The sequence below is a fragment of the Salvelinus alpinus genome, chromosome 27 (assembly GCF_045679555.1).
Source record: "Salvelinus alpinus chromosome 27, SLU_Salpinus.1, whole genome shotgun sequence".
Taxonomy (NCBI): domain Eukaryota; kingdom Metazoa; phylum Chordata; class Actinopteri; order Salmoniformes; family Salmonidae; genus Salvelinus; species Salvelinus alpinus.
The window spans coordinates 39,612,897-39,638,914 of NC_092112.1; the positions used below are offsets into that span (position 1 = coordinate 39,612,897).

The 26,018-nt window shown below is 45.3% G+C and overlaps 1 protein-coding gene across 9 annotated transcripts in view; it reads right to left on the reverse strand.

The window, feature by feature from the left end:
• The window catches only part of myt1la (myelin transcription factor 1-like, a), a 49,342-nt gene extending 29,051 nt beyond the window's left edge, over positions 1-20,291 (reverse strand). For 4 of the 9 annotated variants that reach the window (XM_071370634.1, XM_071370633.1, XM_071370632.1 and 1 more), the window contains exons 1-5: positions 19,495-19,888; positions 8,492-8,616; positions 8,169-8,223; positions 7,763-7,796; positions 6,181-6,243 (exon numbers count right to left, since the gene is read on the reverse strand). In XM_071370634.1, coding sequence (XP_071226735.1) covers positions 6,181-6,243; positions 7,763-7,796; positions 8,169-8,223 — 152 coding nt within the window. In that variant the 5' untranslated portion in view covers positions 8,492-8,616; positions 19,495-19,888. Of the gene's footprint in view, positions 1-6,180; positions 6,244-7,762; positions 7,797-8,168; positions 8,224-8,491; positions 8,617-19,494; positions 19,889-20,031 lie in introns of those variants that run through there. The other 5 variants (XM_071370638.1, XM_071370637.1, XM_071370635.1 and 2 more) reach the window with 3 other exon arrangements.
• Positions 20,292-26,018: the final 5,727 nt, after the last annotated feature.

Genomic DNA, 26,018 nt, shown 5'->3' on the forward strand with positions numbered 1-26,018 from the left:
CAGACTGACAGCGCGGGAGAGAGAGAAGGAGAGAGAGAGAGAGAGAGGGAGAGGGAGAGAAAGCAGTGATTCTGAGTCTGACAGACATCGCCCTCTCTCCTCTTCTTCCCCTCCCTCTCACCCTTCCTCCCTCCCCAAAAGCATAACAAAAGCAGAGCTGGTATTCTGCATTCTGGAGGGCTCTGGATGTCACACTGCAGCGCAGGCGCCCTCCGTTCCTCCCTACTGCATAGGCAACACACAATATATGTCTGTAGAACGCTGTGATGGAGATTCTCTGGCTATCTAACACGTACAGACAACAACCAACAGGCTGCGATTAACAGGCTGTGATTGACTACAATTCCTGAAGACAAATAATGAATGTTATGGAATGTCAGCAATAAGAGTATCTGACAATCGTGCTTGATTGGTCTGAGTATTTATTTTGAATATGTGTTTTATATTAGCTGTTTATTTACTATTTTGAATATATGGACAGATAAGAAGCAGATAAATGCCTTGAATACATGTCCAGTCAGCATTGACTACATTTTCCATGCTGCAATGGTGTGGCTAAGAATAATGGATCCAGGAAGTACTAGTGAAATCTTGAGTCAGGACAGAGAGGAAGAGATGAAGCAAGAGGGTTTACTCCGCCCAAAATCTGTCCACAAAAATAAGACCGCGAAGTGAGGGATTTTTGTATGGAGGTAAATGATAGTGTCAAATTTGGTGACCAAACATGTAATCGTTAATGTGCTCCATTAAGCTTATTTGATCGAATAGAAGTTTCGAAATGGTTGGTTGTTAAGCACTGATATAAGTGGATGCACTTGGCATTTCGGCAACTTTGAAAGAAATGACTTTATATCTGAGTTGTGCCTGTTGTTCACACGTGTACCTGCTCTCTCATTGGTTAGAATGACCTCGGTCATCAGTTGAACAGTGTTTCCTCCGACACATTGGTGCAGCTGGCTTCCGGGTTAAGCGGGCAGGTGTTAAGAAGCGCGGTTTGGCGGGTCATGTTTCGTAGGACGCTTCCCAAACCCGTTAGGGAGTTGCAGCGATGAGACAAGATTGAAATTGGGGAGAAAAATTGGGTAAAAAATAATAATAAATAAATAAAAAGAATGGTCCCACCTGATCTCGCCTCCTGCCGCCTGCCTTCAATCTTTGACGACATGTATTTCCATTGTTAGAGCAGCCACTCAAATATCTTGTCAATATAATAGACATCTTTGGTCAGAATGAGTCCTCCTCAGCTCAGGTCCTCTGATGTGCCTGAACAAGAACATCCATCAGACCAATGTCATCAGCCAACCTACAACACCCATCACTGATGCAAAAAAGTCCTCATACACACACACACACACACACACACACACACACACACACACACACACACACACACACACACACACACACACACACACACACACACACACACACACACACACACACACACACACACACACACACACACACACACACACACACACACACATATAAACACAGACACATTCAGGCGACCAGTATAAATGTTATCTTTGTCGTAGCAGCAGAGGAGATTGAGGAGGATGGAGGAGGACCTCATGTCATAGTTTTGTGTGAAGAGGCAGTATAGTGCTTCACAGGGAAAAAAAGCACACATAAAAAGACCTCTGGATAAGATTCACAGTTGAAAACAGTTATGGATAAATCCGTAAACAGAAACTACAAACAAACCCCTCAGACCCTTAGATTAACATACTGTGTAGCAAAAAAGACTTGCCTCCCAATCCCCAATTCCACAAAACATGTGTAAATATTGGACTATAAATTGTGCCTTTCTGTATTATACTTATGCTAAAATGTTTATTAGTTCTTATTGTTGTTGCATTGTTGAGAAGGAACCTGCAAGTAGGCATTTTGTTGGACGGTGTATACCATGTGTGTCCTCTACATGCGACTAATACAACCTGAAACTTGAGAGTTGAGGACAAAATGACATGAGTCTTCCACACAGTTCAAGGCCCATCTGTTGGTTAGCTAAACAAGAATATGATTCTTCAAGGCCCATCTGTTGGTTAGCTAAACAAGAATACGATTCTTCAAGGCCCATCTGTTGATTAGCTAAACAAGAATACGATTCTTCAAGGCCCATCTGTTGGTTAGCTAAACAAGAATACGATTCTTCAAGGCCCATCTGGTGGTTAGCTAAACAAGAATACGATTCTTCAAGGCCCATCTGTTGATTAGCTAAACAAGAATACGATTCTTCAAGGCCCATCTGTTGGTTAGCTAAACAAGAATACGATTCTTCAAGGCCCATCTGGTGGTTAGCTAAACAAGAATACGATTCTTCAAGGCCCATCTGGTGGTTAGCTAAACAAGAATACGATTCTTCAAGGCCCATCTGGTGGTTAGCTAAACAAGAATACGATTCTTCAAGGCCCATCTGGTGGTTAGCTAAACAAGAATGCGATTCTTCAAGGCCCATCTGGTGGTTAGCTAAACAAGAATGCGATTCTTCAAGGCCCATCTGGTGGTTAGCTAAACAAGAGTACAATTCTTCAAGGCCCATCTGTTGGTTAGCTAAACAAGAATACGATTCTTCAAGGCCCATCTGGTGGTTAGCTAAACAAAAATATGATTCTTCAAGGCCCATCTACTTACTATAGAATGTTTTAGTATACTGAAGAATACTACAGTATACTACAGTCCACAAAAACCATACAGTAAATACTACAGTAATGTCTATCGTAATACTATAGCATTCCCCTCCCCATTTCCTAATATGTGCAACTCATAAGTAAGAAACCTAGATGCCAAGTATAGACCATATATCGTTATCTTCCCTAATATATGAAAAGATGTTATCATCACTCGGAATTAAACATGATTGGTTTCAGGATCGGACGCATGTTTCCATGGTATTAAATAATCTAACAACAAAAACTGTAATTACACACACTTTATTTTAATCGGAGGAAAACAACCCAACGTACACCCGGCCACGATCTCTAAGTGAGAAAAGACAACAGCTTGGATGGAATAAAAGCTTGTTGCAAGTAGCTCTCACAAAAGGCAACGCAAATGCTAGGTGTGTGGAGTGACTCTGTCTCAATGCCTAGGCAGGCTGTCCTCACTTTCCACATTGAGAGGCCATTCTGCAGCACTATGCCCCCCCCACCCCCCGCCTCGCCTCGACTGCCTGCTACCAGCTCTTGGCTCGCTTCCCAGCGTTTTAGTGAGTGCTACCTGTCAGGACCTGAATTATACCACTCGCAGGCTCAGTCCATATGAGTCATACATCAACCGGGGGGAGGGAGGGAGGTGGAGAGAGAGATAGAAAAAGGGAGAGAGAGATATTTATCCAGGCGAGTCAATTGAGAACAAATTCTTATTTACAATGATGGCCTGGCAAACATTTTTTTTAAACAGATAGAGAGAGAGAGAGACAGACATAGAGAGAGTGGGAGTGAGGTGGGTTGTGAGTGAGAGAGAGCGCGAGAGAGAGAGAGAGAGAGTCAGTGTGTGAGAGAGAGCGAGGGATGGAGGGAGGGAGAGGGAGTGAGAGATTGCACTCAACCTCATCTGCATAAAGCCTAGGCAATTACTGAGCGCCAGCTCTAGACATGGCAGTCCCACCCGCACAAAAGCTGCTCACCATAGACCCCCATCAGCTCACTACCAACCAGTGGATTTACGAAGGAAGTATTTCACTTTTAGACCAAATATTAAGACTTTATGTTCTCAGAATATATGGGTGATGGAAAAGACATGGAATAAAACGATAACACGCCAAATCAGAAATATTTAACAGAGAGAATATTGTATGTACCGATGTCAACATATAACACAAAAACTGGCTTTAATTTACACCTTGATTAGATGTGTAGCCTGTGATTATTTCTAGATTCATGTATGCACTGACTTGTTTATTACATTTTTACATTTGAGTCATTTAGGAGAAACTCCTATTCAGAGTGATTTACAGTACTATACATGTTCATACTTGTTTCTTTATAATTCATTTAAATGTAACACATCAACTACTGCAGAACGTCCACTGCACATCTGATATTATCAGTGGAAATGTAGGCGTTTCAGCCGCCCTATTTCTCTATTTCTCACTGTCTTTGTTGCTCTCTCTCTCTCGCTCAATCGTTCTTTCTCTCGCACTTTCTCTCTCACTTTCTCTCTCTCTCTCTCTCTCTCTCGCTCTCGCTCAATCTTTCTTTCTCTCGCACTTTCTCTCTCTCTCTCTCTCTCTCTCACTTTCTCTCTCTCCCTTTCTCTCTCTCTCTCTCTCTCTCTCTCTCTCTCTCTCTCTCTCTCTCTCTCTCTCTCTCTCTCTCTCTCTTCCCCCCACAGCCCCCTTCTCTCTCTCTCTCTCTCTCTCTCTCTCTCTCTCTCTCTCTCTCTCTCTCTCTCTCTCTCTCTCTCTCTCTCTCTCTCTCTCTCTCTCTCTCTCTTTCTCTCTCGAACCTGTCCTATTGCGTGCTGCGATGCAGCAAGACTGTAGGGAGGAGAGCCAACCAGAGCTAAGGTGAAGGATTAATCGTTAATATTTAACAGGCAGAAGCCATCTCTTCCCTTCATGTCCCTTTGGTTGGTTCCACACCTATCTTCCCTGCTTCCCCATTTTGGGAATCGAATCAGAACACATGTGACTAGTCAGTGCAGTGACTTGCTGCAGTGAACCAGAAATGACACTCAGTCCTGTGATGCAAAGTCACTGTACAGTTGTAGGCTACTGTTAACCTATCATCAGTGTAAAGTCACTGTACAGTTGTAGGCTACTGTTAACCTATCTTCAGTGTAAAGTCACTGTACAGTTGTAGGCTACTGTAAACCTATCATCAGTGTAAAGTCACTGTACAGTTGTAGGCTACTGTTAACCTATCATCAGTGTAAAGTCACTGTACAGTTGTAGGCTACTGTAAACCTATCATCAGTGTAAAGTCACTGTACAGTTGTAGGCTACTGTAAACCTATCATCAGCGCTGGAACTCCGAACACCCAACTGCCAAAACTAACCAATCAACTGTTATTATTTTAAACAGGGATCGAACACCCTCCTCCCTGAGCCTTAACAACACACACGCCCGTACGCACACATACCACCCTCACACACACACACACACACACACAGTCCTCTCCCTCTCAGATTTCCTCCCAGCATGCCCCTCTATTTGTGGGTAAATCATCACCCTGGGTCTTTGGGAGAGGGAGAGGTCTGATGCAGGTGTCATTCGTCTGTGGCACCAAATGCATTTCCAGCCCGCTGGTTCAGGGGGATGCCTTGATGAGGTGACACACGGAGACACAGGCATCAATCTCTCTAGCCCACGTCTGAGGAGTAAACAGCATCAAGTGGAGAGGCTTTTGTTTAAACATGACCTGAGTGAAGGAGGACTCTAGGAAGATCTGGTGACAGGTCAGCTGTCAAGACAATTACATTTGCTATCACCACCTTTCTTGGGTGGTTTCTTTGGTGGTCCTCGGTAGCTCGGCTGGTAATGCATGGTGCTTGCACCAGGATATTGGGTTCGATTCCCTGGACCATCTGTACGCAAAATGTTTGCACGTTTGACTGTAATTCGCTTTTGATAAAAGCGGCTGCTATATAGCAGATGTTATATTATTTAACATCAATTTGTCATTTGATCATTGACATGAAATGTGGAAGTATTCGGGTGAACTTGAAGAGATAACAGACTATGAGCTGGTAAACAAAGCCTTGATAACATCCGAGATTACAACAAAAAGGTTAGGTCTTGTTTTATTTTGATCTATCTAACTATGGAAGACAGCTATAGTCTCTCTCTATATATTGTATTGTCTGAATGAACACGTACATTTCCTGTAAATCTCTGGCTGCCCGGGCTGGCTGAGGCTGGCTGAGGCTGGCTGAGGCTGGCTGAGGCTGGCTGAGGCTGAATCACCACAGCAAATCAAAGAAAGAATAGGTGTTGCGCAACCATAATCAACCCTCATCAATCCAACATAGACCTCAGATATACTGACACATATTTGCAATCAACTTTTCACAGCCAGTGATTGCAATTGCAGGTTTGTTTTTGGTGCAGGAACAATGACCTGGAACTGAAGAGCTTGATTGGCCCATGATAGCTCAATGAGGGCTGAGTGAGTGAGTGAGTGAGTGGGGAGGAAAAGTGCGGCTGATTTGGGGAGTGAAGAAGGACCTTTTACCTTCGGTGTCTGGCGTATTTGCCACTGACATGTCCACTTCCATCACATCCTGGTGTAGGGCAGCTATAGACACAGAAGGAAGAGACATAGGAGTCAACACACTGCGTGGCACGACAGGCATGTACAAACCCCCCACGGACACAACACCCATTCCCTCACACACAGATAGGACTCAACACATGTGTGCATGACATAACACACAATCCAGGGCGATGCACTGGACCAGAGCAGCTCTGTATTATTCACGTAGTGAGAACCCACAGCCAGCAGCCTTCAGGCCAGGCGGTGACTCACTTCACTGCATATTTCATAGCAGCCCGTCCGCCTCGGGCTTCTTTTAGACAGCTGTGGCTGCCAAAGGTAAAGTGCCCCTCTGAAGGAACATTGTACTGAACGTCCTTTGGTACACCTATAGGAACCAGAAGTTTCCATTGGCCGGTTCAGCCGCGGCCCGCTCTCACTACCATCCCATCCGATAGATTACATCCATCTGTGGTGTACATTGTCCGTATTAGGAGTTTGCCTGACAACTGACGACTTCCGAATATGGACGCCGTATTGGCGGATTGCCGTCACGCATCAACCACAGTGAAAGGAGCGTGACTGGGCTAGGTAGAACAGAACATCAGCTTTCTCTCCCCAAGGTGAGCAGACTCATAAATGAGTCTGTGAGCGGCAGGAGTGTTCATCGACCGCTAATATTGGCATTATTGACGTCTGCAGCCCTGGCCCTGAACATGGATCGATCGACTGATGAAAAACCTATTTGAGGGAAAAGTGTGTATGTGTGTTCATGCATTTGTCTGTGGATGTGTGTGCATGCTTGTGAGTGTATATGCTTGTGTGTGTGTGTGTGTGTGTGTGTGTGTGTGTGTGTGTGTGTGTGTGTGTGTGTGTGTGTGTGTGTGTGTGTGTGTGTGTGTGTGTGTGTGTGTGTGTGTGTGTGTGTGTGTGTGTGTGTGTGTGTGTGTGTGTGTGTGTGTGCGCTTTCTCCCTTCAGCCAGGGAACTGGCGGGGAGAGATTAGGGATTAGGGGGTCTACACTGAGAAATGCCATCAAGAGGGAGAAGGCTATTTAGCAATATAGACTGTTCAGGCCACTGGCCAGACAGAAAACACTATTACGATTACAAAGTGTATTATAACGCTTGTTTTCCCCCAATATAACATTGGTTTACTCTACAGTGGCAATGAACATTTCTAGGCAAATAATCAATCGTTTAGAATCTGTTCAGTGACGGCATCGAAGTAATTATTAACTAAACACTTGATCCTTGTCCAAATTGTACAGCCGAGGAAATGATGAGAGCGAGACTGCAAAGACACAGTCAGCAGTGGTTGTTTGTTATACAACATCGGACCTCAAGTCAATGTGGCTGCGATGTGAATGTGGCGTCCACATTGGGATATATAACCGTTGACCACTCAGCGTGTCGGTAAAGCCTGGTCCCAGATCGGTTCGTGCTCTTGCCAACTCCATTGCTGTCATTGTCAAGCCAAACACATGGCAGGACAAGTCAATAAGGAATTGGCAAGAGGGCAGAAACAGACTGTAGCGCACAGGAATGAGAGAGGCACCAACCTGAATAACTCCTGTGCTGCCGTCTCCACCGGAACTAGAGAGAGAGATTGACAAATCAGATGCAGTTAGATGCACTGTCTTAGCCTATATACAACATACATAACAATAGCAGTAAATTATGGCAAATTAGGACAAACAAAAACTACAGGATCCATCATGCAGTTCTCCTAATTGGAATATGGCATTGAGCCCTTTCAGTACAGTCCGACAGCGTATCAGATTCATTTCACACGGAGTATATACAGTCACTTTGACTTGATGTCCCCTCTTGATGTCCCCAAATATGAGCCCAGGTGGCTGACAGGGAGGGAGGGGGCAGAGTGGGGGGTTAGGGGTGGGGTGGACAATAGCTAACGCTCCAGGCCGTTTAGAGTGACAGACACACTGTACTGTTAGCGTAGCGTACCTCGAACCCCTTTGGAACGCGTCCGATGGCGCTTCTCAACCGCGTCCACCTCCATCTGGTTTAGAGAAAGGGTTAGTAAGCGGGCCATTCGTTTTGATTCTGTTTCTCTGATGATAAGGCACGGGCTGTATACAGCAACACGTACACCGTAATGCAGATGGTACTTCTAGGTACAGAACTTCTGTTGAGTTATTTCATAGAGCTGAATAGAGTTTCTCTGCGCAGTTGAGAATAACCTACAAAATCAATCTTCTGAGTGTTTCCCAACGACACGCAGCAAATACAACCGAGTCAAGCATCTACAGTACTTCACACCGTGTTACCTGGTATCAGCTGGGTTGGGTGGGGCAACACCTTGGTTCAAAAGCACGCCTCCGCCTCCTCAGAGTGCAAATGGTTGGGCTTTCTCAACAGCGGCACTTCAAAACTCCCCCTCCGAAGTCATGATCTGCAAAGACAATGAAAGAACAAGAATATCACACACACTTCACGGTATGAAAACCGATCGCATTAGCGGTGGTAAGCAGACAGAGGGTCAAGATTAGCGGTTGGCGTCGTTCTGTTGTCTTGGTTGGTTTTCATCACTCTTTAGTTCACTTTAGTTCTCTACAAGTTATTGTATCCTCATGCCAAGACCGTGATGATACGAGAGTTAGCGAAGCCGTGACGTAGCCACTGTTACGGTACCAAACTAACCTGGTTGATTCCAATCTGTGAACAAGACTTATGAACGGCAGCATCCTCATTCTAACCTCTTTGGCTCCAGTCCATTGTTTTGACTAAGTCCCATGATGCACAGCAGGAGGCAAATATGTTCCAAAACAAAGGTAAACAACTTATTGCATCCACCAAGCAACCAGAGAGTTTTTATAGTATCTTGCGGTTTGTCTCTGTTTCTTTCTTTCTGTTTGTTACCGAGCTGAGAAAGTCTGAATGTCCACAAATATCCTTGGCTGGTATTACTTTTCACCACAGTGTGGACTTGCCTGTCAGCTTGATTCTGAATGGCTGAATGGAGAAACGCAGCAGCAAATGGAGTCTCTCTCTCTCTCGCGCTCTCTCTCTCTGTCTCGCACTCTCTCCCCTATCGAGTGTTCAGGTCTCTCACCTTGGCTCATCTGTCTGCAACCTTGCATGAAGATCTCACACTCAACCTGAAATCCTGTTAGGAGGTGGGCTGTGAACGGGTGCGTGTGTGTGTGTGTTTGTGTGTATTTTTGTGTGCGTTTGTGTGTATGTTCACCCACACGCGTGTGTCTCTACGTCTGTGTGTAGGCCAACAGCACAAGAGTGTGAGCGCGATACACTGCCTGTGTGTACGGAACACTGACTGCTGCACCTCCGACACAGAACGGCACAAATCCCCTTCAGCTCATTCCTGTTCAAAATTGAATGCTTTCTATCACTTTTCCACTGAGACATCCCTAGCTCCGAGCTCTCACCTCAACCTCACTTTGGAGAATGAAAGCACACAGGCTCCAACTGTCCTATAGGAATCAACTCTGGTAGTATAGGCTGAGAGAGGAGAGGAAGCTCTGCTTAGTATTCCATCCCGGCCCTCTGTCTCTCTCATATCACATGATGCAGTGCTCCCTGCATAAGTGGGACCAATGGGGGCCCGGGGGTTCCGGTCTGGAAGCACGCTTTCGACTAAACCTACAGCGTTGCTCCGATGCTGGAGTTTAACTCACGTCCGGCCAAGAAAAAAACCCTCCAATAGAAAGCCCCATGATTCCTAATAAGACTCTTTAGTCGTCAGCTTTGTGCACAAAACACCCATTGAAATATTCAAATAATTGCAACCGAGGACGATTTTTTGGGGGGGGTTTCATTACTTCACAGCCGGAGATGTTAACATTTTATATTCATTCAATCTGCCATGTTTTTTTCCCCGGATGACGTGATGACGTCGTCGCTGCACGTGCTGCTCCCTGTGCTCGATTGGTGCTAGTGTGCATGTGAAGCTGGGCCGTATACACCGGATGTAACCCGGATGTAAGCGGCCCATGAGTCGGCGTAGGCGAAACGTGAGTTGATCACCTTGGAGACAATGGTCGGACACCTTGGACGCAATCTGTAGTTCTTTTATACCTCAAAGAGTGGGACGTACACATCTCTAGTCCCGGACTAGAACTTGCATACACAACATGAACAGAAGCTCACACACACACGGACACGCATGCACGCGTGCACATACACACACGCGTGCATTTAAGAACATGAGCACACACACGCTCGCAAGCGTTAACACACATACAGACACAAAGATGCGCACGCATGCTCACACAGACACACACACACACACACGCACACACACACACACACACGCACAAGCATTCTGGGCTCTAGGTATTGCACAGTGCTGTTTGCTTTGAAGAGAAGGCAGGCTACAGTTTGAGAGAGGCCATGTTTGCTGTCTGAAAATAGTTCCCAAACGCTGGCAGACAGAAGTAACACTCGCATAGATCTGTTTATACTGAACCAGATAGGCTTTCACATTTCAATAAAGAGAGGAGATTCTCTGGGTGTTTCTCAGTCTTTTTCAAGCAAATAGAACAGAACTCTTCCTTGACCAACTTCCATTGCAGAGAGCGTATCTCTCCTGGCTTCTCTCCTTTCTTCTATCCCTTTCCTCCGTCTTTATTTTCTCCACTCAACTCTCTCTCCTCTTTCCCTCTTCCAGTATCTCTTGTGCTCTTCATTTTCTTTTGCTTTTTGTTCCGTCTCCTCTCTTTGAGTCTCTCTCTCTCTCTCTCTCTCTCTCTCTCTCTCTCTCTCTCTCTCTCTCTCTCTCTCTCTCTCTCTCTCTCTCTCTCTCTCTCTCTCTCTCTCTCTCTCTCTCTCTCTCTCTCTCTCTCTCTCTCTCTCTCTCTCTCTCTCTCTCTCTCTCTCGCCAGAGTCCACTCCAGCTGATCAATGACCCGTCCCAGACAGCGGTGATGTCAGAATCCATTCATCTAAGTGCCACCATAGCTGCATGAGTTTGGGATGAGCTTCTCCTCTCCTCCTCCCCTCTTCCTTCCTTCCTGCCTGTCAGTCCTGGGGGCTGGGTGTGCGGGTGTTTGATTGGGGGGGGGGGGGGGGGGGGGGTGTTGGAGCCAAAAGCAGTGGATCCGTTCTGCTTCCCTCCAGAAGCTATGCTGTATGACTATGCCGCCCCAAGTCGTGTGGTACTGTAGATTGCAGGAATCTTCTTGTGTGACTCATTGGGGTTTGATATTGTAGCTTCAAGTCTTAGCCGTCACGCTCAGGTTATTACCATATTCTGCTAGGGTACTTAACGAACTAATGATTTGGCTATGGAAATGGCATTGCCCGAAGGCGTGTGGAGCATCCTGTTTAAAACACTACCCAACATTTTTGTAATGTAAAAAAATCCACCCGTTTGTTGTGGTGTCAATGGAAGGAGTCGCTCTCTCTCCTTGGGCGGTCCTTCGGTGTCACCACTTCAGAACATCTACCTGGAGCCCTGGACTATCTGATGATTGTCTCACGATACTCAGTCACTCATGTACTGTACCGAGTCATCTCTTCTCGGCTTGCATAGAGCACCTTTTGTGATGCTCAACACAGTATATGTTCTCGCAGTCAGCATAAAAGACAGAGGTTTCATTGAATGGCCATTAATATTCCACAGGGGTAGTCTCCAGAGGGGAACAGGGTGGGGGACAGGTCTCGTCCCCTATGGGCTCCTCCAGGCTTTGGTCGGTTCCTCCCTTCAATCATGAAGAGGAAGGAGAGTACTCTAATTGCCTCTGTACGGGTGTGTGTACTGTGTGTGAGAGCAGGGTGTGTGTACTGTGTGTGAGAGCAGGGTGGGTGTCTGGGTGTGTGTGTCTGGTGTGGAGAGCCATGGAGATATGCATTTGAATGCCTCCTAATGATCCTCGACAACTGTCTAGTATACACCAGAGAAGGCTTCATGATTCACTGTGTGTGTGTGTGTGTGTGTGTGTGTGCGTGCGTGTGTGTGTGTGAGGGAGGGAGGGTGTTTGCTGGGAAATAGCTGTTGGGCAGGAGGTAGCCACTGGGCTGAATCGAACCCGTTGCCAGCGCCAGGCTCTACCAAATGAGCTACATCAGCCCAGATAGGGTGAGATTGTGGAATGTATCACTTCAATCACAGCCAGCTCACTCCAGATCCATTGCCGTATTAGACGTTTGTCCAGGTCCCCGGGATTTCGGTAGACGCCTTTGGGCACAGGGGCTGGAACCGGTTCAGAGAACAGAATCAATCCGTTATTTTAAAAGCATGGGAACTAGTTAATAACGTGTTTAAGTCCCACGAGGAAAACTGCAGCAAAACTGCATCTACCATTGTGGATGAGGATAGAGGAAGGGCTTTAAACCAGTTTTAGGTGTGAAATCCTACCTCTTGGTCACTCCAGAGACACGCTCACGCACGCACGCACGCACACACATACACAAACACACACTTAGAGAAGGGCACTATCTACTGTGTCCTGCGGAGAAGCCCCGTCTCTTAATTATCATGCGCCAGGACTGAGGTTCAACATCTTCACATTCAGACAAGAACAAGAGGCTAGATCATGACATTTCTGCAATGACTGACCCCCTCATGGGTGGAAGAAACTCTGTGTTTGATCAAAAACACTAGAATGTAGGCTACAGACTGTACCAAAACCAAAGATACACTGTACCAAACCAAAGATACACTGTACCAAATCAAGGCAATTGCGTGATACGATCATGCACCATGAACGTACATGTAATGAATTACAGTGACATTGATAGGTGCTTGTTTTAGTAACACATTAAGCCTAATGAGCGGGCTGAGAGAGGCTGTTTTGCTGACTCATAGAGCCTGAAGCCTACGCTGGACTCAAATAGAGGAGCTTCCATCCATCTCCTTCTATCTGCTTCTACCATTACTGCCTGTCTCGTCTGTTTAGTCCACTGTGAAATAATCCCAATGCTGTGTGTCTGAGGTGTGTGTGTGTGTGTGTGTGTGTGTACGTTTGTATGCGCGTGTGAGTGTGTTATAATGTTATAAATAATACCTCTCTCCCACACTATGACTCACGCTTTGAGCCGGCTTTGTGGAGGCTCCAAAGCAGTGTCTGGAAATAAACCCTGGAGCCAACTAATAATTATCTTTACGCTCCCGTCCGGCGGTGTGTGTGTGTGTGTGTGTGTGTCTGTGTCTGTGTCTGTGTCTGTCTGTGTGTCTGTGTGTGTGTGTGTGTGTGTGTGTGTGTGTGTGTGTGTGTGTGTGTGTGTGTGTGTGTGTGTGTGTGTGTGTGTGTGTGTGTGTGTGTGTGTGTGTGTGTGTGTGTGTGTGTGTGTGTGTGTGTGCAACTATTTCTATATCTCATCGGCCGCAATGAGATAATCGGATTGATAGATTTCTTGGCAAAGTCTCAGGGGCAGTAGGCTTGTCTTTGATCTGATTGAAGTGAGTAACATGTTACACAGGCCAAGTATAAAGAGAGAGGTAAAGACAAAGCAACCCAAATGAAAGGTCATTGACCCTAGATGACCCTAGATGGCCATTGTGCCAAAACACGTGTGTATATTAGGGAAAGGTCTTATTGTAGTGTGATTATAATGTAACTTGGTTGTGGGCGCAGTTTCCGTTGAATTCCGTGAATGGTTATACTAAAACAACTCGAATACAGTCGCTGAGTGAGAAAAAGCAATCACACAGCACACCGCCTCGTCCACCGCGACCATTACTTAGTTCTCCGGCTGTTGCATCCAAAGGAGGGAGGTTATCTCATCCGGGGGTCTCTAATGTGTTTAAATAGCCTCTGAAGGAATGGCTCACTACAGTTTACTACAGGCCTTTCCCTTGGCCACCGCAAAGAGCACAAATGAAAGGACACATTTTCTATCTCAGCCGAATTCACATAATCACCAAGGATAGGCAAAATGCCCTGCCGCTGCCGAAATGAAAAGACAAATCTTCTTTGTGTGTGTGTGTGTGTGTGTGTGTGTGTGTGTGTGTGTGTGTGTGTGTGTGTGTGTGTGTGTGTGTGTGTGTGTGTGTGTGTGTGTGTGTGTGTGTGTGTGTGTGTGTGTGTGTGTGTGTGTGTGTGTGTGTGTGTGGGGGGGGGGGGGTTCTATTGTGTGTACTACTTTTCAACAGGGCATTATGCTTTAGATTAGAACCCATATCATATCAGGGCTGAGTTCGATATGGCACCCTATTCTCTTAGTAGTGAACTCGTCAAAAGTCTTGCACTACATTCTGATTTGGGTACCATTTCGAACGCAGCCCTATTACGATAGGGGTTTTGATTTTACAGTATTTTCTCCTGTCTATGTGACAGTGTGTGGCTCAGATGTCAGACAAGCCATTGGTATGCTGGGTAATGGCCCTGGTCTCAGAGGGTTTGGATCCAGTTCTGCGTCATAGGACTGAGTGGCATTTCTGGTTCACTGCAGCAAGTCATTCCACTGACTAGTCTCCACTGACTAGTCACATGTGTTTTGATTTGATTCCCAAAATGAATGAGGAAGCAGGGAAAATAGGTGTGGAACCAACCAAAGGACATGAAGGGAAGAGATGGCTTCTGCCTGTTAAATATTAAGGATTAATCCTTCACCTTAGCTCTGGTTGGCTCTCCTCCCTACAGCCTTGCTGCATCGCAGCACACAATAGGACAGGTTCGAGAGAGAGAGAGAGAGAGAGAGAGAGAGAGAGAGAGAGAGAGAGAGAGAGAGAGAGAGAGAGAGAGAGAGAGAGAGAGAGAGAGAGAGAGAGAGAGAGAGAGAGAGAGAGAGAGAGAGAGAGAGAAGGGGGCTGTGGGGGGAAGAGAGAGAGATTGAGCGAGAGAGAGAGAGAGAGAGAGAGAGAGAGAGAGGAGAGGGGGCATTGGGGGAAGAGATAGAGAGCGAAAGCTCAACTATTTCACAGTAGCAGGCCACTTGGGTCACTGGTTTCGGAGTAACCTCACTGGCATGGGTTATATGAGAACATTTCTCCATCATGAGTTCAAACAGGACATTTATCTCAAGCTAAAATGTTTCATGGTAATCTTATATTGCTAAGCACCTAGCTACTTCATGGGAAAGTTACTTTGTCAGAGAATAAAAGTCAGTCTGGAGAAATCATCCTCTATCATCCTCACTCTGCTATCTGTTATTCTATTAATATCATGTGTCATTTGATATAATCTGGGTCATGTCAATTGGTAAAACATTTTCATTCAAGGAAAGATAGCCTTCAATGCTTGAAACTTCTTCTGTGGCAACAAACAGATGGTAGTAGAGTGTAGCTCTCTGTGTGTCTGTGTGTCTGTGTGTATGTGTGTCTGTCTGTCTGTCTGTCTGTCTGTCTGTCTGTCTGTCTGTCTGTCTGTCTGTCTGTCTGTCTGTCTGTCTGTCTGTCTGTCTGTCTGTCTGTCTGTCTGTCTGTCTGTCTGTCTGTCTGTCTGTCTGTCTGTCTGTCTGTCTGTCCCTATCCCCCTTTTTCTGTATACATAGAAAAGATCAGAAAAGTTACTCACAGATTCCTGATGGCTTGGTCAGGTCATGACTAACCTTACTGAGCTGCGATATCCCAAACTGATTGGATGTACATAGTATGGTTACCATGTGCAGTTATGGAACAAGTAATTGGTTATAATTGAGTAGGCAAGGCAACTAAGAGCAGCATAAGACTGTGTTCCTTTCAGGCAGGTCCTCCACTGTTACGTCTGTCTACCCTCTGTGTTTATCAATGCCAGCTCCCATTAGTATAAAATATTATTAGATAGTGCTGTGTTTATCAATGCCAGCTCCCATTAGTATAAAATATTATTAGATAGTGCTGTGTTTATCAATGCCAGCTCCCATTAGTATAAAATATTATTAGATAGTGCTGTGTTTATCAATGCCAGCTCCCATTAGTATAAAATATTATTAGATAGTGCTGTGTTTATCAATGCCAGCTCCCATTACTATAAAATATTATTAGATAGTGCTGTGTTTATCAATGCCAGCTCCCATTAGTATAAAATATTATTAGATAGTGCTGTGTTTATCAATGCCAGCTCCCATTAGTATAAAATATTATTAGATAGTGCTGTGTTTATCAATGCCAGCTCCCATTAGTATACAATATTATTAGATGGTGCTGTGTTTATCAATGCCAGCTCCCATTAGTATACAATATTATTAGATAGTGCTGTGTTTATCAATGCCAGCTCCCATTAGTATAAAATATTATTAGATAGTGCTGTGTTTATCAATGCCAGCTCCCATTAGTATAAAATATTATTAGATAGTGCTGTGTTTATCAATGCCAGCTCCCATTAGTATAAAATATTATTAGATAGTGCTGTGTTTATCAATGCCAGCTCCCATTAGTATAAAATATTATTAGATAGTGCTGTGTTTATCAATGCCAGCTCCCATTAGTATAAAATATTATTAGATAGTGCTGTGTTTATCAATGCCAGCTCCCATTAGTATAAAATATTATTAGATAGTGCTGTGTTTATCAATGCCAGCTCCCATTAGTATAAAATATTATTAGATAGTGCTGTGTTTATCAATGCCAGCTCCCATTAGTATAAATATTATTAGATAGTGCTGTGTTTATCAATGCCAGCTCCCATTAGTATACAATATTATTAGATAGTGCTGTGTTTATCAATGCCAGCTCCCATTAGTATAAAATATTATTAGATAGTGCTGTGTTTATCAATGCCAGCTCCCATTAGTATAAAATATTATTAGATAGTGCTGTGTTTATCAATGCCAGCTCCCATTAGTATAAAATATTATTAGATAGTGCTGTGTTTATCAATGCCAGCTCCCATTAGTATAAAATATTATTAGATAGTGCTGTGTTTATCAATGCCAGCTCCCATTAGTATAAAATATTATTAGATAGTGCTGTGTTTATCAATGCCAGCTCCCATTATTATAAAATATTATTAGATAGTGCTGTGTTTATCAATGCCAGCTCCCATTAGTATAAAATATTATTAGATAGTGCTGTGTTTATCAATGCCAGCTCCCATTATTATAAAATATTATTAGATAGTGCTGTGTTTATCAATGCCAGCTCCCATTAGTATACAATATTATTAGATAGTGCTGTGTTTGTTCAATGGAAGGATGTACCATTTTCAACCACAACGACCCTTGTGGCAGCAGAGAGTCAAGGACAGGCCAAGAGTGTGCACTCATACAGTCTGCAAGGACTGCCTAGTTGGTCAAGTTGTTTTCCGTTTTGTGTGACGGTATCTCTCAATATGCTTTATTGTTGTATCAATGAATTTATATGAGTCGTCATCATCATTATTGTCAACAACAACGACGACAACAACAACCAAAACAACAACAGCAGTAGCAGCAGCAGAAGTAGCAGCAGGAGATTATAAAGTCTAATTCACAAGTATATTTAAATGTATCGTCGCTATGCTGTGTGCACTAAAGTGTGTGTGATCAGGCCTCATTCACCAGTCTGTCTCTCTCTCTGTGTGTGTGTGTGTGTGTGTGTGTGTGTGTGTGTGTGTGTGTGTGTGTGTGTGTGTGTGTGTGTGTGTGTGTGTGTGTGTGTGTGTGTGTGTGTGTGTGTGTGTGTGTGTGTGTGTGTGTGTGTGTGTGTGTGTGTGTGTGTGTGTGTGTGTGTGAGCAGACAGGCCCAACAGAAGCCTCCACAGGCATGGAGACTGGCTAATAGCATGACACGATTCAGCAATCAGAGTGTCTGTCTGCATGTATACTGGGCTCAAGCCACATGCAACCCCACCAGATCCTATAGTTAGATTCACCAACAATGAAGGAGGAGTTAACCCACTGTCCACATCTGTCCAGACAGACAAGGCAGACAGACAGATCCTCATAAATCCAACTACAATAGCCATGGTAATACTGTTAATACAGTTGGTAATTAACACAATTTCGGGTTTTCATAGTGAGAATACATTCCATGAAGATGTTGCAACTTTGACCGAAAGGTTCTATAATGTTGATTAACTCGGCCTCATCCTCAACCATCATCTCCAACTTTGCCTCTGTCAACCATCCACGTGGAGAAACACTATTATTTCCCATTGGGAATGTTTTTTTTTTTTAAAGCAGGCACACAGTACACAGCATTGCAATTCAGCGAAGGTCTGAATACCAAAGGGAATTGATCCTGTATTAAACATAGTCTTTCATTACCCTAGATAGCGGTTGCCTCTGAGTATTCAGGCTCCCTTCAGCACGAGGATGTTTTTTTTCTTCCCTTTTTAATGCAACTACATTGTAGGGGTTCATTCAGCACGGCTGGGCTAACTGGAACGGGGACAATCCACGGGTCAACGGATCTCGGAAGCCATCCCATAAGTTCTTCTCATGAATTCGTAAATGGCTCCTTCACATGCTACATGCAAAATGTAAGGGTTACCGTAGCAACTAACCCACCATTCAAGTCAAAGCTATCGCCGTGTGATTGACCGTTAAGTGAAAATGCTGGAGATGTACATGTATATTTCATCCTGTCTGCTCAAAACTGCAATTGAAGTATGCGTAACTTTGACCATGCTCAACAAAGAGAAGCCTACTAGATGTATCACTTATTCCAGTTTGTGTTCCACTCCTGGAATAGTATGATGAGCATTCAGATCAAATGTATATTTGTTTCAGATAGCACAATCATTTCTGATAACATATTAAGTTCTGTAAATAGCTTTTTAACACTCCCTTTTATGTAAGGTTTCTATACAATAGAGGTATCTCTCTTACAAAGGAGTATATGTCAGTTTTGCAACTATATATATATAAAAAAAAATAAGCTTTTAAAAAAGATTTTAATTGGACAATGAATGTATTTGTGGTCAATGATGGATAGACATTGCAGTTGTTTATTATAATATGTACTAGCTACAGTAAGTGTTAGCGCGGCTCATACTAGTAGTGTCCATTACTGAGGTAACTAGCCAAACATCATGAAGATAAACTTTAGTGGTAGCATCCCTACCTCAAGCCCTTGCAGAACTTTGTCGAAACAAAAACAAAACAACAAACAGCAACCGACACACTCATGCAGAGACACTGTTTGTATCGAGATTTGAATGAATCATCATTTTAATAGTAGCAACTGCTCCCTATACATGGCAAATACATATATTAGCCTTATGGACCACATCCATCTGTCCTAACTCACAGTAAGTGGCATTTTTCTCATTGCAAGGAAAGTAGCTCCACACCATAATCCCTTCAGAGATGAAGCATGTTGTCAACATTGTGTGCTGGAATGTTTACCACAGCCCTAGTCTCACTATTCACAGTCGACTAGCCTCTCTCTATGTTCATAACAGACAAAACTGAGATGACACAACCACGATATAGAACAGGAGCAAGCAAAGTGTAGAAAGAAACCTACTGAGATGGCGACGGTAAAAAGCTCTTAGCTTCCTCTCCCAGTTGTCTGAAAGTCAGTCTGCAACCAGTCTCCCTCTCGCTCTCTCTTTCTCTCACACACTTCGTTTTCGACACTGGCAATTTCTCTCTCTTCCCTTCCTTTCTTCTCTCTCTTTCTCTCACCTCCCTCTCTCTTCTGTACTTCCCTCCTTCCTTTCTTTCACTCTTTCTTTGTCACTGTCATCAGAATCAGGGGGTTCTGCTCATTCCTGTAGCACTTGAGAAATGGAGGGAGAGAAGTGAATGGAAGGGGAGCTGCAGCCACTTTAGAGAAAAACAAGGGAGGGAGGCAGAGGAGAGAGCGGTGGAGACACAGACAGGGAGGAGAGAAGGCGGGAGGGAGGAGGGAGGGGGAAACAGGCAGGGTCTGTATGTAGAATGTGTGAGGCGAGCAGGCGAGCAGGCGAGAGAGAGAGAGAGAGAGAGAGAGATAGAGAGACCCTTTTCGAACAAGGCACTGCAGCAGAACACAACCCAGAGAGGAAGGCGTCTGACTTACCCTCCCACCGGTCCCCAACCACCGTCGGCTCTCCAGGCAACCACGGCAAACCCAAGAGGAACCAATGACGACGACTGCTGCCCACACAGAGAGCGAGAGGGGGAAAGAAAGGCAGAGATGAACCAAGCCAAGCCCACTGCCAAGCCTAGATTCTCTGCCTCTCCTAGCCAGCCAACAGAGCGCTAGGCTGGAATCACATTCCCCACCTCACTCTGTCTCTGTCTCTACCTCCCTGTCTCTCACTCAGTCTCTCTCACTCTCTCTCGTTCTATCGCCCCCCCCCCCCCCCCTCTCTTTCCTGTTTTAATTCAGAGCGGTAGACATTGTGCGGCGCAGGCAGCGGTGGCTCTCTCTCCCCACAGAGCGGTTGTGTCATCTCTGGAGCGGAGCGCGTGCAGTAGAGGGAGATGCGCCAGGATAGCTAGCGCCTGTGTTTGATGTTGTATTTGGGAATCACTAGCTAATTCACATGGGAACATGATGGAAAATATAAACCAACACCCAGGACTGTTCTGTATGTGAGCACTGTCCTTATACACTGGGTGTTCAAGCGTCGTATTTTAATTCCCTCTGTTAGTAGTGTGGAAATATAGATTGCTCATGATTAGTACAGGATCACTGTAAAAACAATTTTTAAGTGGAATATCAGCGAAATGTTTTGTTAGGGTTAGGGTTAGATATTGCTGCACTGTTTGAGCTAGGAACACAAGCATTTCGCTACAACCACAATAACATCTGCTAAATACAGTGGGGAGAACAAGTATTTGATACACTGCCGATTTTGCAGGTTTTCCTACTTACAAAGCATGTAGAGGTCTGTAATTTTTATCATAGGTACACTTCAACTGTGAGAGACGGAATCTAAAACAAAAATCCAGAAAATCACATTGTATGATTTTTAAGTAATTCATTTGCATTTTATTGCATGACATAAGTATTTGATCACCTACCAACCAGTAAGAATTCCGGCTCTCACAGACCTGTTAGTTTTTCTTTAAGAAGCCCTCCTGTTCTCCACTCATTACCTGTATTAACTGCACCTGTTTGAACTCGTTACCTGTATAAAAAACACCTGTCCACACACTCAATCAAACAGACTCCAACCTCTCCACAATGGCCAAGACCAGAGAGCTGTATAAGGACATCAGGGATAAAATTGTAGACATGCAACAGGCTGGGATGGGCTACAGGACAATAGGCAAGCAGCTTGGTGAGAAGGCAACAACTGTTGGCGCAATTATTAGAAAATGGAAGAAGTTCAAGATGACGGTCAATCACCCTCGGTCTGGGGCTCCATGCAAGATCTCACCTCGTGGGGCATCAATGATCATGAGGAAGGTGAGTTATCAGCCCAGAACTACACGGCAGGACCTGGTCAATGACCTGAAGAGAGCTGGGACCACAGTCTCAAAGAAAACCATTAGTAACACACTACACCGTCATGGATTAAAATCCTGCAGCGCACGCAAGGTCCACCTGCTCAAGCCAGCGCATGTCCAGGCCCGTCTGAAGTTTGCCAATGACCATCTGGATGATCCAGAGGAGGAATGGGAGCAGGTCATGTGGTCTGATGAGACAAAAATAGAGCTTTTTGGTCTAAACTCCACTCGCCGTGTTTGGAGGAAGAAGAAGGATGAGTACAACCCCAAGAACACCATCCCAACCGTGAAGCATGGAGGTGGAAACATCATTCTTTGGGGATGCTTTTCTGCAAAGGGTACAGGATGACTGCACCGTATTGAGGGGAGGATGGATGGGGCCATGTATCGCGAGATCTTGGCCAACAACCTCCTTCCCTCAGTAAGAGCATTGAAGATGGGTCGTGGCTGGGTCTTCCAGCATGACAACGACCCGAAACACACAGCCAGGGCAACTAAGGAGTGGCGCCGTAAGAAGCATCTCAAGGTCCTGGAGTGGCCTAGCCAGTCTCCAGACCTGAACCCAATAGAAAATCTTTGGAGGGAGCTGAAAGTCCGTATAGCCCCGCGACAGCCCCGAAACCTGAAGGATCTGGAGAAGATCTGTATGGAGGAGTGGGCCAAAATCCCTGCTGCAGTGTGTGCAAACCTGGTCAAGAACTACAGGAAACGTATGATCTCTGTAATTGCAAACAAAGGTTTCTGTACCAAATATTAAGATCTGCTTTTCTGATGTATCAAATACTTATGTCATGCAATAAAATGCAAATTAATTACTTAAAAATCATACAATGTGATTTTCTGGATTTTTGTTTTAGATTCCGTCTCTCATAGTTGAAGTGTACCCATGATAGAAATTACAGACCTCTACATGCTTTGTAAGTAGGAAAACCTGCAAAATCGGCAGTGTATCAAATACTTGTTCTCCCCACTGTATGTGTATGTGGCCAAAACAATTTGATTTGATTTGAGATGTAAATGCTGCTTAAGGAAATATAGATTGCCCATTAGTAATACAGGATCATTGTTAATTTTTTAAAGTGGAATATCAGTGATATGTTTTCTGCTGCTGAAGGAAATTTAGCCTAAGCCATAACTGACCATCTAAATCCATCAGTCACTCTTCATGGATCCACATTGGACACAGTGTAGGCTACAGCAGTTAGCAGTGAACTCTGGACGGCTCCTGGGGCTGAACCTAGTGGACAGCTCCTGGGGCTGAACCTAGTGGACAGCTCCTGGGGCTGAAACTAGTGGACAGCTCCTGGTGCTGAACCTGGTGGACAGCTCCTGGTGCTGAACCTAGTGGGCAGCTCCTGGGGCTGAAACTAGTGGACAGCTCCTGGGGCTGAGCCTAGTGGACAGCTCCTGGGGCTGAACCTAGTGGACAGCTCCTGGTGCTGAACCTAGTGGACAGCTCCTGAGGCTGAAACTAGTGGACAGCTCCTGCTGCTGAAACTAGTGGACAACCATTAAAACCTCAGCACTCTCAGGGGGGCAAGAGAGAGAGAGAGAGACAGAGGGGCAGAGACACATTTAAAATCGATACGCTACTTATTAATTTACCTATAAAATGTCTAGCACAGCTAGCTAATTATTTGGACCACTTTACACATGTATCTTGGGATTATTCCTCTGTGAACAATTTGCCTGATGACATTCCAGTGGAGAAGGAGCGTTATGTTTAATTTAGATTACTTTTGACCTTTTTCAAAAGGAGGTGAGGAGAGGACGCAAGGAGAGGACGCGAGGAATCAAGCTAATCCAATTGAGATTCTCTCTATGGACAGCTCCTGGTGCTGAACCTAGTGGACAGCTCCTGGTGCTGAACCTAGTGGACAGCTCCTGCTACTGAACCTGGTGGACAGCTCCTGGTGCTGAACCTAGTGGACAGCTCCTGCTGCTGAAACTAGTGGACAACCATTAAAAACTCAGCACTCTCAGGGGGGCAAGAGAGAGAGAGAGAGGGGCAGAGACAAAGGACACAGACTAGCTAGACTACAGTGTAGTCTTTGTGTGGGTTGTGTTACCTTCGAGCTGAGGTGGTCAGTATAGAATAGTGAGAATCTAGACTTTACGTTGGTCGTTTCTAATGGCAGCTGTCTGAGAAATGCTTTTCTAAGCACAGTAATGAGCTTCATCAGTAAATTAGCAGCAGGGAAACAGGCAAAATTGCTCCTGAAAACAGAGGTTGGATGGTCACGCTGTGAAAGTGTTGAAAGGGCTGCAGCCTAAATGGCACCCTATTCTGTATTTAGTGCACTTTGTGGGGAATAGGGCATCTGTTCTGAGGGTCAACGGAATTAAAGAAAGTTAAAAAGTTAAAAAGTGGCATTTTTATGTCCTTGTGGAAATACCAAATCATAAAAGCTTTTTTTGTTGGTATTTTTGCACTAAATACTAAGAGGGCCGAGGTATTTTTTCTCGTATGAAGAATTAAAGCCATTAACTTCCAGTGATCTGGGACATTTCTACCTTTCTCAGTTTCCAATAACATATTTCTCCAAGGTACTTTGTTATTGGAGGGAATCTAATTTACAGTGGCTGTAATGTGACAAAGACGTATCTGACAATCACAAGATTATCTTTAATTAATAATATTGACTCAAAACTCACTACCCGATGATAAATCTGGGCTGGAAAGCCTCCCGATCGGGAGGTGCGTGTGTGTGTGATGTATTGTACTGCTCAAGGACAACGTTCCCCCTCGATGCTGCCTTTAAAAAAAGACGGATCGATAAGATATATTGTGCTTCACAGTGTCCCCCCCACACGCACGCACACACTCACGCACGCACTCACACACTCACGCACGCATACACGTGCGCACGCGCACACTCACACACTCACACACTCATGCATGCACTCACACACACACAGAGAGGCACCGAGATATGAATCACACCCAGCCAAGACAGGCTCTGTTGCAGGCAGCCAGCATCAATGCCTCCCCTATTAAGCTTGCCTACAGTCTGTCTGGCTCTCCTCTGCCTCTCTGCCACAATACAACTGTCTGTGTGGAGGGGGAAATGAAGCAGACGGGTGAATGACAGCCGGCTGGGCTGAGAACACACATAGCTGGGCATGGTAAACTATCCCCATGTTCTATAGACAGGGGAGAAACATAACCAATAATTAAGGAAAGGCTTTGAGGGAGCCAGGAGAGGCAGGGGAGACTTGGGAGAAAAAAAAGGGGGGGGGGGGGGGGTGACGGGAGGAGGAGTGGGGGGAACCTCCTGTGTTTTCTGTGCTGAGGCAGAGCTGTGGGATGATAGAGGGGGGATGGGGGGGGGGGGGGTTATGTCTCCTTGGTGGCAGTGACAAATGTTGGGACGATAGGACTGGGGAGCTTTAGGGATCTGATTTACTTCCACACACAGTATCTCTGCAATGGCACACACACACACACGGGCACACACACACACACGCACGCACACACACACACACGGGCACACACACACACACACGGGCACACACACACACGGGCACACACACACACGGGCACACACACACACACACACGGGCACACACACACACGGGCACACACACACACGGGCACACACACACACACACACACACACACACACACACACACACACACACACACACACACACACACACACACACACACACACACACACACACACACACACACACACACACACACACACACCCAGTCATTACCCCTCTCCATAGGGTTCTGTCTCTCTCATCCCCCACCACACGCCTCTCTCTCTGCGGAGCCCGGCGGAATGCGGCAGCCCCCTTGGTTATCCAGTCAGCCAAACGAGCATAGCTCTTATCAGCCATGCAAATGAGGGGGAATTCATTAACACAGCCAGATGGTCCACTGGATAGATGGTGATGAAGCAGAGAGAGGGGAGCGTTTGTCACACACAGCCAGGCATTGGCCATGGTGGCAAGGAGAGAGATAAAGAGAGACAGAGATAAAGAGAGACAGAGAGAGGGAGAGAGAGACAGAGAGAGAGAGCTAGCAGTAGATGGTCATGATAAACATGCCACATGACAGTGGCTGTCACCATGTGAATGGGGTGGCCGCATCACACTAGCCCCATGGCTAATTATTTCTTATGGCTTGTCTCGTTGTTATGCCTGGTGTGTTGAGGGGGATGGGGGTGTGTGGTTGTGTGCATGTGTGTGTGTGTGTGTGTGTGGGAGAGAGAGAGAGATAGAGAATTCACCTCACTCAGTGTGCTCTCTCTCTCTGTCTCTCTCTCTATCTCTCTTTGCCATGAAAGGCTAATGGTATATTTATGAAAAGAGGCGATCTCTTGAAATGCCTTTGGGTGACCTGTGTCTCTCTCTCTCTCTCTCTCTCTCTCTCTCTCTCTCTCTCTCTCTCTCTCTCTCTCTCTCTCTCTCTCTCTCTCTCTCTCTCTCTCTCTCTCTCTCTCTCTCTCTCTCTCTCTCTCTCTCTCTCTCTCTCTCTCTCTCTCTCTCTCTCTCTCTCTCTCTCTCTCTCCCTCTCTCTCTCTCTCTGCCATCCTCTGCTGACTCTTTGTTTATAATTCATCAGTCTCTTAAGGGGGTCTCCCTCACTCTTTCACT